Source organism: Rhinolophus hipposideros (genome assembly GCF_964194185.1).
Source record: "Rhinolophus hipposideros genome assembly, chromosome: 22".
Classification (NCBI taxonomy): Eukaryota; Metazoa; Chordata; class Mammalia; order Chiroptera; family Rhinolophidae; genus Rhinolophus; species Rhinolophus hipposideros.
This window is the reverse complement of record NC_138068.1, coordinates 12,692,897-12,706,180: the sequence shown is the minus strand read 5'-3', so window position 1 is coordinate 12,706,180 and position 13,284 is coordinate 12,692,897. Positions and strand designations below refer to the sequence as shown.

The 13,284-nt window shown below is 40.3% G+C and overlaps 1 protein-coding gene across 1 annotated transcript in view; it reads left to right on the top strand.

The window, feature by feature from the left end:
- The first annotated feature begins 19 nt into the window (after positions 1–19).
- The window catches only part of STK4 (serine/threonine kinase 4), an 82,861-nt gene continuing 69,596 nt past the window's right edge, over positions 20–13,284 (top strand). The window contains exons 1-3 of the mRNA XM_081034262.1: positions 20–151; positions 5,177–5,257; positions 11,359–11,487. Coding sequence (XP_080890388.1) covers positions 117–151; positions 5,177–5,257; positions 11,359–11,487 — 245 coding nt within the window. The 5' untranslated portion in view covers positions 20–116. The remainder of the gene's footprint in view (positions 152–5,176; positions 5,258–11,358; positions 11,488–13,284) is intronic.

Sequence of the window (13,284 nt, the reverse complement as noted above, 5' to 3'; positions counted from 1 at the left end):
CACCGCTTCCGGTATGGGCGGAAAGCGGAAGTGTGGGAGGGTCTGCTGGGCGGGCTCAGGGAGGTCCCGGGGGAGGATGGATCAGTGAGCGGGTCTGGGCGGCTGCTGGCAGCGCCATGGAGACCGTGCAGCTGAGGAACCCGCCGCGCCGGTGAGGGGCCACTGGCTAAGAGGAACGGGGTTAGGGAGGGAAAGGCAGGGGGCAGACACCTGTGTGCGAGCCCCGCCGAGGGGAGGGAACTACGGGGCGGGCGATCCGGCTGATGGGGCACCTGCTGAATAGGGGACCTCTGGCGGCTGGTGGTCCGACGGAGGGGAGCAGAGGGGCGCGGAGGGGGATAAAGGTGCGTCTGCTTAGGGAGAGCGCTTGCTGTGAGGGGGCATCCTCGGGGAAGGGGGCATCACTGAAGGGAGCAGCTGCTGAGGAAGGCGGGGACAAGTGCGAGAGAGCACCTGCTGCGGGCTGGGGCCCCTGGGGGAGGCTGTCCTGGGGCCTCGCTGGGATGGGGGAATGTGGAAGCAGGGTGAGAACCTCAGGGGTCCGAGGGACGGGTCTGGACGAGCAGAGAGGCAGGCTGGGTGCACTTCGTGAGGGAGGGAGCCCCACCCGTGGGGCACAGCGTGGGGGGGACCTGCTGTGGGGAGAGGAGAGCTTTGCTCCGAAGGCAGCAGGTGTGCCACGAAAAGGTAAAGGTCTAGCAAGGGAAGGGTGTGTGAGGGAGCATGGAGGAAAATGTTTTGGTCGTGACCCCACTCTAGCCTGAATGACAGACGGCGTCTTTTCATTCCTGATGTCTGGCGTCTTCCTTTTTTATTTATTTATTTTTTTTGACGTCTTTTGGAAGGTAGATCAGGAAATAAGAATATTTTTAAATGGGCAAGTTGAGGCCCAGAGAGTTGAGACACGCTCCTGTGTGTTGCCTTTTTCGCTCTCGCAATGGGTCCTGAGACCCGGGCCAGACTGTGCGCTTTGCAGGCCTCGCTTCTTGTGCTGACTATCACCTCCAGATCCTCCAGCTGCCTGGCATTGTTTTAAGTCAAGCTCAGGGAGGTGGCTGAGCCGAGGAAGTCTGCACTCCTGAGTCGGTGGCAGTTGTGTCATTGATTTGTTCCATGGACACGAAGCTCTGTGTCACGCTGCCACATCTGGAGAAAAATAGTTGATACGCAGGGAAGTCATGCTTCTCCGAGGTGCAGGGTAGTTAGTTAGCTTCTCTTTCACTGAGACCTCACTTCCTGCAGCAGAAGGAGCGCTGAAGTAGGAAGTGTTTAGTGTGTGGACTGCGGGGCAGTAGAGAGATGAAGGGAAGGGACTGGCAGCCTGGGCTGCACGCTTGGGGTGTGTTAGACGTGCACAAACGCTGCAGAAGGCAAGTAGCTGGTCAGGATGGGCTCATAATTCACCCTCCTGTAGTGTGCAGAGGCTGAAATAATAATGATTATTACACTCACACCGCACTGACTGCATGCCGGACGCTGTCCTCGGTGCTTTCCATGTCTCCTGTTGAACCACATGGAATTGTTGATATTGACCATTTTTGACCTATAACAGTGGTAATTTCACACGATTCAACTTACACATTTGATCCTCACAACACTACTATGAGGTGGTTATTTCTGGATGTATATTACCCGTGATAAAACTGAGACACAGAAAGGTTAGTGATTTGCTGGAGGTCCCACAGTTAGTAAGTAGCAAAGCTGGGGTTTTAATCCAGGCAGTGTGGTCCAGAGTCCATGCTCTTCACTGCATGGTTCTGATGCCTCTCTGGAAGTCTCCCTATTTCTCAGGGCCTGTATATGTTAGCGAAGATTTGCTATCGCACCATAATGAGCCAATTATAAATGTACACTGGTTATAGTTCTTAATGAAATAATGTTCATTCTTGCTCCGTGGTTTTGGTTTACTTGAAAAGAGAATTAGACATCTGAGTTTTGTTTCTTCCTTTGCCTCGTGTTGTATAATCTTGTGCAAAAGAGTGAACTTTTTTGCTTTTGACACTGATTCCTGTGTCTTTTAGATTTAAAAAAAAAATGTGTTAAATGTGCAAGAGAAGAGCCATGGCAGGGCCGAATTCTTGAATGATGGGTGCTTTCCTGGCCTCATAACTAGCGGACTGCCTAGTTTGCAGCAACGATAATACAAACGATAACTTTATCATCGTTTGTATTAGTTTCTTAGGAGTGCCATGTCACTTTCACAGACTGGGTAACTTAAACAATAGAAATTTATTTTCTCACGGTTCTGGAGGCTGGAAGTCTGAGATCAAGGTATCAGCAAGGTTGTTTCTTTTGAGGCCTGTCTACTTGTTTTGTAGATGGCTGTCTCCTTCCTGTGTCTTCACAGGGTCTTTCCTCTGTGTATGTCTGTGTCCTCATCTTTTACAAGGACTCTAGTCATATTGTATTAGAGCTCACATGACCCCATTTCACCTTAATTACTTCTTTAAAGGTCCTATCTCCAAATACATTCACATTCTGAGGTACTGGGGGTTAGGACTTCAACATGTGAATTTGAAGGGAACACATTCATTTTATTACCATTAAAAGAACTTCATCAATTTATCTTACGTATTTGTTGTAACCCATGTCAAGTTCTGTGTGGAAAGAGGGATAGGTATACGTAAATAAAATGCACCTTACTAGAGTTCTCAGATGGGAGAAAGAAGTTTGAGATGTAGCCAAACCTGTGAGTGACTATTTCATACGTACCCTTATTTGTGTTTGGAAAGGTACAGGTGTCTTTTCAGCGATTCAGCTGGCATGTGTTTCCAGCAAGGGATAGCAATCCCAATGCAGGAAATGCTCTTTGTGTTCACGAGTTTGACATTTGTGTGTGACTAAGTGAGTGATGATAGATTAAAGTTTATGGCTTACGTAGGAGCTTATAATTTTTAAAAGTGAGTTGCCATTAGATAATAGTGGGGCGGAAGATGTAGAGTGCATTTCTGGGATGCCGGCCGTCCACGTGGTCATCTGACTTAGGAGAGGAGCATTGCCGGTATTTGGTCCATGGAGGCTTGTGCTGGCCAGACCTGTCCGTTTATGGTCCGTTTATGAGTGAGCGCAAGCGAAGAAACTGCTTAGGACCTGGGAGAAGTCCCAGCCAACAGAGCTGAATTGTCACATTCTGGCTGTCAATGGTTAGAGCGCTTCTTCCATGAAGACTCATGGTATAAAATATCACTAAGTCACTTACTAAAAGATTTTTTTTAGAAATCTTATTTGTTGATAATCCAGGAATACTTTCTAAGGTATAATTCTCTTTTATTTTGAAAATCCACAAAGATTGCTGATAAAGGTTTATGATTCCCATCGTTATATTTGTTAATCCATTTAGCGAATACTTATTGGCCAATCTCTGTCCAGAGATAAAAAGATCCCTTAAGCCCGGACCAAAAACAAATGAAAAAGCACTTAGATTGTTTTAAAGAAGTATCGGAGCAGCCGTAGAGTTTGACTTGTCAAAATATTATCAGAGGCTTGCAGCTGTCTCTCTCATGGCAGTGGCAGTTTCCTTTGTTACGCTGTGGTCTCTATGTAATTGAAATAGTGAGTTTTGTTTTTTGTAAACCACAAAGTCAACACTTGGAAGGAACACATTTGGTCTTTCTTTATATAAGCTGTTTATAAAACTTTAATTATACTTGAGGAATGGGGTATTGTCCATTGTTTATATAGTTATAAATTTGGTGCTTCACCAAAAAGGAAAAAAAACACCTGATTTATGGGATGTCCTTCTAACTTCTGAGTTCATAGAAATTTCACTTCTGAAGTTTAAGAGTAGTTTCACTTCAACCCTTTTTGTTTTGAAGCTGGGAGTTTTTATGATGTCATTGGAATTTAATTTTTAGGACCTTTTAATTTTGAAAGGTCAGTGTAGTCGTTTTGTTATGTTAATTTTCAAGTTATACCAGTTATTGATATGGAACAATTCTCCATTTCTCTAGTACATAGTCTTTGATATTTAGAAAGCTCTGTAAGATTGTCTATTTGATATCAGCGTTTATTGGTAGATACACTTGATGGGTTTAGAGTTTTGTTTTTGTCTTCTGGTTTTGCTATTTTCTCTAGGAAGGTACACATTTGTGTGTGTGTCTGTGTGTTTTTTAAATTCAAGTGTGTTTTTTTTAAATTGGTATTGTTCAACTAGTTTAAACCTTTTTCTTTACAAAGAAATCTCCAGTGTGACTACTTCCATATTTCACCATTTCCTGAGCACTTTTCTTTGTTGTCCTTTGTAGTTTCAGGAAGCCATTGTGTAGAAGATACATTCAAATATTTTTTAGCAGCTCCTTCTTTAAACCCATTAATAATTTTCAAAGGTCTCGGAGTTTTTAAAAAATATTGTTAGTTTATAACCTCCCATGTTTGTTATCGTTGTCTAGCATAGTCAGAAAAATCTGGATTATCTAGCAGGTTGTAAGCAGCCGTATATCTTTGATTTTTGGGACTAGTCAGAGGTACGTGGCTGCTTGTGGGAGAGACTTAGTGATACTATTTGAAACTCCCAGCTGCCTACTTATTTTCACTTTTGATCATGTTTAGCATATACTTCCCACTTTCTGTTTCTGTGATACCTATGGAATCTCTGTGTTTTGACCTAATTACCAAAATCTTGCTCATGGAGAGCAGGGCTCTTCTATGTCTTCCTTGGCCTCCGGTTTAAGACTATGTTTCAATTCCTAGGTAACTTTACATTAAACCTCTTTTCTGAAGAGATAGACCATTTTCATTCATAGAATCTCAAGATTTAAATGGATTTTAAAGGTTACATCTAATGCTTGAATCCACTCTACGGCCTTTCAGCCGCATGATGATTCCCTTTCTGTTTAAATACTCCAGTGACGGGGATCTCGGGACTTCTTAAGGCATGTAAACCATTTTAGAACTATTTTATTGTTAGAAAATTCTTAAATCTGTTGAACTGAAGCTTGCCTCTTATGGCTGTCTACCGTCGGGTTCCAATTTTGCTCATCAGAATGACCCAGGACACATGTGATACTTCATGGGACAACCCTTCAGCTTCGTTTAAAAGTCTCTTAGCTTACCTTTGTTGTTGTTTACTAGGGAAGACTTTGTAGAGATATTCCTAAGATGCTAATTTTAAAATAATGGATTTTGTGTTCTAGTTGCTAGCAAGTAAAATGTAATTTTTGTTTATACTCATTCACAGGCAGCTGAAAAAGTTGGATGAAGATAGTTTAACTAAACAACCAGAAGAGGTGTTTGATGTCTTAGAGAAACTTGGAGAAGGGTGAGTGTACATAAGATATAGGTAAACCAGGAGGCCCTAGTCTTTTCCACCCACCACACTAGAAGGCTATGAGTATGAACCTTTCTCATGGCAATAATTTGCTAACCTAGGAGAGGAAAGGGGAATATTGCATACCAGCATTGCTCTGGGTGGGGTGGAAGGTAAATCTACAGCTTGAAATGCCCTTTCTCTCTGCCTCCCAGTCACTATTATAGACAGATTTAGTGATTCCTCATCTTTTTAACACCGAGGACATCTATTTTTTTTCTCTTGTAGAAACCATGGTTTGCGTATTTTTTTTTCTACTTCACAGCACTAATTAGTTTATAATTTTAAATTTTTATTAGTCAAACATTTTTATTTGCAGTCCCTAGCTTCTCATTAATATGCAGTAAGTGTGGCTTCAATAAAAAAAAACAACAGTGGGATGCAGCGTTTTAGTTAGTTAGTACAACATTTTGAAATACAGTAAATAAATCAAGGACTATTACCATGTTTTCCGGAAAATAAAACCGGGTCTTATGCTAATTTTTGCTCCAAAAGAGCATTAGGGCTTATGTTCAAGGGATGTCATCCTGAAAAATCATGCTAGGGCTTGTTTTCCGGATAGGTCTTATTTTGGGGGAAACACGGTACTACCTTCATAGCTTCTTAAGAGATCCAAAATCCCAGGCTGGGAACAAGTAGACTTCTTTTTGTTTATTTATTTATTTTTACCCCGCTCCCCAGTAAACTTGAAACACAGATTTGTGAATGAGTTTATAAAGTATTGATTAAATGATGTTAAGTAATAACCAGTGGCCATCACTGATTTTCATGGTGCAATAAAGGTTACATCATAATTTTTTGTACTTTTACATATCCTTTTAATTTAATCCCTGTGTGTTTATTTATTCTTAACTGAGACATTGAAATATTAGGGACACTCTTTCTTAAGTTTTTGTTGTTCATTTTTGAATAGGTAATCAATTCATATTCAGAATTTAAAAAAGCATAAAAGTACATACAATGAAAAAAATCCCTACCTCTACCTCTTAGTCACCCAGAAGCAACCAGTATAGCAGGTTTTTATCCTTCAGAGATAGTTTGCAGAGATCAGCAAATTATGTGGGTGTGTGTGTGTATGTGTATTTTTTTAATCTCTTGGGAGTACTTCTGGTTCAAGAGAAGACCTGAAATATTAACTTTAAAAAATGTCTATTGTCTAGTTAGTACATGCTCTTTAAAATCAGGTCTTAAATGTCATTGGATTATTTTGGGGTTTAGTGTTATTTATACCTAATACAGATCAATGATAATGTTAAACCCAGTCCTGGATTACATGGAATAGGTTTTTTTTCATGGATTACCTCCTGTGAACAACATTAGTCATCATCTTTTTGTAAGTTGGAAAAATACTCTTTGGAGTCAAGCAAGACATCCAGCAGAGAGGGGAAGTAAAAGATGACACCATCTGTGCTGCTTAAAAACAACTGCAAGATGAACCTGAAGACTGCAAGTTGATTTGGCGTCATGAGAGGTAGGGGAAAACGACCATCCCTGTACATCTCTTGCCTGACATTTTCAGCTCTAGCTTGGGATCCTTGCTGTTTTCCTCTAGGATATGAGTCTACAGCCCTAAATCTAACAATACTCACAGGTTACACTTTGAATAAGATAGAGAGTGGTAGACATAACTGACTATGAAACTTAACTTGTTTCTTTCATGTCTTAATAGAAATGTGTTTCAGTAGAAAAGGCATTGACTCTGAAGTCAGGCAGACCTGCGTGAAAGCCCTTGCTCTAATGTTTATTAGTCATAATAAATGATTAAGCTGGAGCCAATTGCTTGATATTTTGAAGCTTCACAAGCCTCAGCTATAAAGTGGGGATATTAGGAGGATCCCCCTCGTAGTCTTATGTCAAGTGTTACATGAGATAATGGGGGTGAAGTACTTAGTACAGTGCTTGTCACATAGTAAGTGCTCAGTAAGTGGCAATTTGTATTATTTTTTAACTATCAACTGAAGCATTTTTTTCAGACCTCATGTCAAATCAAAATTAAATCTTAAGTCTTCAGGTTGGTTTAGGTGTTCTTGAAGGGAACTCTGTTTGGGTTGATTGGATTTGGGGAATGTCAAAAGAAAACTACAGACTGTATCAGGACATATAATAATATAAGGAAAAATTAAGCTAATTTGATTATTTTTAATTGTGTTTTAGATCTGTGGATATCTTCATCTGTGGAAATTTCCCTATAAAGATACTACCAGCAAGAAAACACTTCAGATCTTTCTGAATCCCGTGTTATTACCATATTGTTCTTTTAAGGGATACCACAAATGCTTGGATTTCTATCGTCATGGTTGAATGAAACTGAACAAGCCTCATTGAGCAAAATCCTGAAGGAAGACCTTAACTGCACGTACTTTCTAAACACAAACTGCCATGCCATCCTTAAATTGTTCTGGAAAATGAGTGGACTGTGAACTCTCACTGACTTATACTTTGTGAAATGAGTTCTGGCTGAAGGACTGGATTGGATTCTAGAGGCTGCAGTCATTCTGCATTTTCAGGAGATTGTGTAGATCTGTGGAAGAATAGAGCTAAAGCTCCAGACCATGATTGGACAGCACTTGGAAAGTGTTTTGAGTCAGAACCTAGTGCCTTTTTCCTTCTATTGTACTTAAGGTTTTACACATTGACTCGCATAAGTGTTTATCATAGGATAATAACAAAAACACCGTGGTTTCATAGCTAGCGAGTGATAATGTTAAGACTAGTTCCTGGTTCATTTGCCCTCAGATACTGTATTATTTCTGTTTTTCTGTATTGATTCTTGTCTTGTATGGCTCGTGGGAGACACCTACTTCCCCATCATCTTGGGTCTCTGCCAGTTAAAATTCATAGAGTCACTTAGTTTTTATGGTGGGGAATCAGGTCCTAAAGAGCACAATTGCCAAAGCCTTGTGAATCCTCTCTAGACTCCTGTGAGTGCAGTAGGTGGAATCATGAATCTTCATTGCTCACAGGAGCTATCGGAGTTTTCTTTGCTATCAAGATAGCAGAAGGAGGCATGGAGAGTATTCTGGTCAAGATTGCTGAGTGAGTGTATGCAGAGACCTCTCCTTTCCAGTTCAAATACGTAAGAATAATGAATGAAAATTAATTTTTTAAATATAAGGTACCATAGCCAGCTATGGACCAGGGATAGAAAAATGGTCTGTTAAAATAAGATGAGGGTATAGCATGCCGGTCCCTGTCAGAAGATTGCAGGTGGGTTTCCTATATGAAGTTGTGGGCTGGGACGAGGCTCCACATCTATGAACCAAAGTTGAAATACATTTGCCTGATCACCACTAGGAAGTATCATTTGCCTGTGGCCTGGGGAAAAGGGGAGGTGCTCGTCTGACAATAGGAACCAGGCCTGGACTGCATTCAGATATGGTATCTTGAGGGGCAAAACCCCCAAACTCCTACTACGAGATCTTGTTTCAGTTGTATGCGTACAGCTTAGATGACTGGGCTGAGAGAACCATGAAACCATCATGACATCATGGAAAGCTCATGACAGGGAGCTTTATGTAGAGGAAAAGAATGCAAGACCAAAGGAAATCCACTGCCATGAGGTCATCAGCAGACCTAACAAATGCGAGAATGCACATCCAGTGGAAATGATGGAGCAAGCTGAAAAGGAATTTAACATTTGTGTTTGTTAATGATTTTCAAAAACATAAAAGGAGGGAATAACATCCTTACAAGAAGAACACCATATTATTAAGATGAAGTTAGCCCCGTGAAAAATAAAAACTCGGGAAACTTGACAATGAAAACTACACTTATTGAGAAGTTCTCAAAGCCCATTGAATTGGATAAACAGTAAACTAAACAAGCTGAAAAGAGAATTTGTGAATTGAAAGATAGAAATGAGACCGGTCACAAAATACATGACAGAGAAATACAGTGTTGGAAACCAGGAAGACAGCATGGATTGAAGAGGCTCAATACAGGTCCGATGGGAATTCTAGGAGATATTAGAAGAGATAGGAAATAAAGAGATAATGCTGAGAATTTTCCAGACTTGACGAAAGACATGCCTTCAGATTGAAGTTTATGAAGTACCAAATAAATCGAATCCTAGTTAAATTATAGTCAAAGTGTAGAATGGCAAGGATAAAGTGGAAATCTTAAAAGCTATACAAAGGGAGATTACCTGTGAAAAATGACAATCTGATGATAGCTTACTTCTGAGCAACGGTAGAAGCTGGAAAACTGCAGTAAAAATGCTGAGGAAAAGATTTTGTCAAAGAAGAAGTCTATATCCAGCAAAATTCACTCTGGGATGAAAATAACATAAAGACATTTTCCCACGTGTGGGAATTAGTGCATCAAGAATAACTTTGGATGAAAGAGACAATACCCAAGTGACAGTGGCTAACCAATAAGGGCGTTTAGTAACTAAGTAATAATAAAGGTGGGTTGAGAGACTCCAGAAAGTTATTGGTCTTGATGATGGCTTATCATTTGTGTAATTCTCAGAGTCTCAAGATGGGTGCACTAGTTTCAAGTGCCATGCCTCACATAGCAGTAACCAAAGCAGGAAAGGAAGTGGCAGGTATACTTCTCTGTTATCTGGGAAGAAAGTCTTTCCCAGAAACCCTTCAGCAGAATTCCCCTCAAATTTCATTGGCTAGAACAGCTTACAGCTAGTTCAGTCACTGGCAGAAGGCAATAGGATAGGATTACTGTGGCTGGCTTAGACCTCCATGCTTTATCCCCTGGGACCAAGTTTTCGCTGCCCTAACAAATTAGAGGGTTATCTTAGCAAGGAAGAAGGGACAGTGCTTGGGTCTTCTACACATAGTCAGCAGTTGCCTTTCTCTGGCAAGAAAAAAGTGTTCTGAAACATTTAAGGATCGTTATGTACTAGTTTTGCCAATATAAAGAATTGTGATGCTGTCGAAATTTTTCATGTGCTCTGCGTAGACTTTTCGAAAACGTTTTGTTATTTTCACATCGAAATGATTCTTGAGCATCATTTTGGCAGCTAGAGCACTCGCTACTTTGCTACATTAAGTGGCACTGTTATTTTAATTTCATCTTACCAAGACAGTATGAAGAAACAGGTGTGTTTGGGAAACATGAAAGACACTTTATTCATTACTATTTCACTGACAGCCATCCAAGATTTCAATGAAGATACAGTCTGTAAGATGATGATACCTCATTTGACCATCGCAATTGTCATATAGTTTGTATTGTCATTTTACAGATGAGAAAATTGAGGCACAGCAGGGTTAATAATATGTCTGTAAATGACAGCTAATCTGCAGTCATGGCAGGACTCAAATCCTAGGTCTTTAGATTCTAAGTCTAATGCTCTTTCAGCCCCGAAATTGAATGGATACATATGCTCTTTATTTATTTTGATAATAAACTCTTAAGGGAACATGAAATAAAAGGTAAAAAGAATTTGTATGTGTTCTGTTCACTTGATACTAGCATTTACAGGGGCTTAGATTTTTCATTTGTTTCCATACTATTTTAAGTATTGCGAGTAAGAGGAGCAAGGACTGAAAGACCTTGTGGGACTGGAATGCAAGAAAACAAAGACCTCCACTTTTGTGCCCCAGTAAGGATACGGAGAGAGCACAGGCTTTGTATGTAGACACACCTGGATTTAAATCCTGGACCGACCATTTACTTATTACTTCTGTGACCCTTGGGCAAGTCGTGTGACCTCTCTGAGCCTTTTCGCATTTCCCCGTGAAAGAAGGATAATGAGCCCTTCTTTGTTTTTTGTGAGGATGAACTGAGATGCACAGTTTCTGGCAGACCTCAGGTATGCAGTGCATGGTAGCTACTATGATACTGATTTTTATTTCCTACTAACATACTCAGTACAATTTAAATATGAGGTTTTTAAGATGTCATGTTGTGGTTCTCTTAATGACAGTTTTTTTCCAAAAGCACTTTAGCTATCTCAGTTTTGCAAGTGTAGCTAAGTCTACATATATATGAGGCACGTCGGATGTCAGAACTGTGAGTTTCTTGTGTTTTTACAACACTTTATCCTTTGGCTTGCATTGACTTTATAAATGTTCTCCTTCCCCCAATTATAGGTCCTATGGCAGCGTATACAAAGCTATTCATAAAGAGACCGGTCAGATTGTGGCTATTAAGCAAGTTCCTGTGGAATCAGACCTGCAGGAGATAATCAAAGAAATCTCTATAATGCAGCAATGTGACAGGTAAAGGCATGTGGTGTTCCTTTGGGGAGAACATGGGTTTGAATTTGCTGTGATTATGTAGAGTTGGACGCCTCGAGTTGCTTTTATTTACACATTTCATAGAAGGGAGAGTTTAGTGGAATCACTATGCATGTTCTTTTCAGAAAAAATGCATGATGAAAATGTTTGAGTGTTTTAGTGGCTAAACTTTTACAGTTTCTATTTCTGTATAGTTTTTTGTTTCGTTTTGTTTTGTTTTTAATAAGCCCTTTTCAAAATTAGGAAGAAGAGACAAAGTGGTTGGTGCTGGCTTTTTTTTTTTTTTTTTGATAATGATCTCTTACTTCCTATTGAGAAAACATTTCTACAGAGACAGCTAAGAAGAGGTAATTCAAATGCTTTTAGCTTTAGAAACCTTCGAATATCCAATAGATCTGTAAAAAGAGAATAGTTACTTAGGTATTACTGTTCGTTCACATTTTAAAGAAATTATTCAAGCTAAGAGTAGTGAAGTGTTTTCATTTTGAGGAACTAAGATTTGTCAAATGCTGTAGCAGGAAGTCAGGCCAGCAGGCGACCGCAGAAAAGCACGTGGTTTGCTCTGAAATTCCGTGACAACATGAGTGGTCAGTGATGAAGCAGGCTGCCCCAGTGTCATTTAGATTTGAGAACATTTAATGGCAGCTCTGGGGAGTTGAAAGGAGAATGAGAAAATCTAGCATGTGAAGCTGCATTCATTCTTCTGAAGCTCTTTTGGTCAGCGGACCAAGTTAGTACCTCCTATTTGTAAAGCTTCAACATTAAGGCAGGTGGGGCTACGTACAAGGACGTGTGCTCAGGAGCCCTGGGGCCTCACACACTGAATGCAGGCATGTTTTTCTCCCTCCCTCCTTCTCTTTTGTTCTCTGTAAGTTGGTGGTTGCTCTCAATGTGGTAAAACTCCCGTATTTCATGATTGGATTGACCAGAGGAAGGTAGCACTGTTTCTTTTTCCTCCTTCCTAAGATACATTATGGAAGCTCTTTCTAGTTGGCAAATTGAGACTTTGCCACTTTTGAGAGACTGCACAGGAGCCGTGTTCCAAACAGGGCATACAAATGTCTGTAATTAAAGAAGAGGAATTTTGAAGAGTCTACTCGTGCTAAGTACTCCAAGGAATACAGAGAAATACAGGGCTGAGTTCTGGTCCTCTGCGAGTCTATACCTAGAAACTTATTGGGCAGGCCAGGAAAATGTTGCTGACGATATAGGATATATAGAACACATTCCAACAGGAAGTACCTGACAGTAATCGCCTCGTAGATGCCATAATATTACAGGAATTTAAGGATGGGAGAGCAAGTGTGATGATATGCACCTTAAGAGACTTATTCATCCATTTCTTCATTAATATTCATTTTGTGTGGGGTTTTTTTCCCTTGCTGTCTTTGTCATTGGCTTGTTTCCCAAGGGTGAAGGAGCTTCAGATTCCAAGAGTTCATGAAGCTGAGTTGGTTTTAGCATCTTCAGTTATGCGACATTATTTAGCCCTCATAACCACCTAGCCAGAAGCTGGTAGCTCTCAGATGGCAGATTGTGTCATTTCAGTGGGATGTTTGACTTTTCTCTGTTTAGTTATCTCTCTTCAGGCTTGAGACCCCAAGTTTTTCTCTATAATAGGTTGTGGTGTTTTTATTTCTGTTTTCGTATTTCAAAGTACATGTGACTTCTTGGGAAAGTGCAAATAACAAGAAGAAAATAAAATCACTTTTCCCTTTGGAGAAATTATCATTGTTAAATACTACTTGGTGTAGGTGATGAGGGTAAAGGGGATCAAAT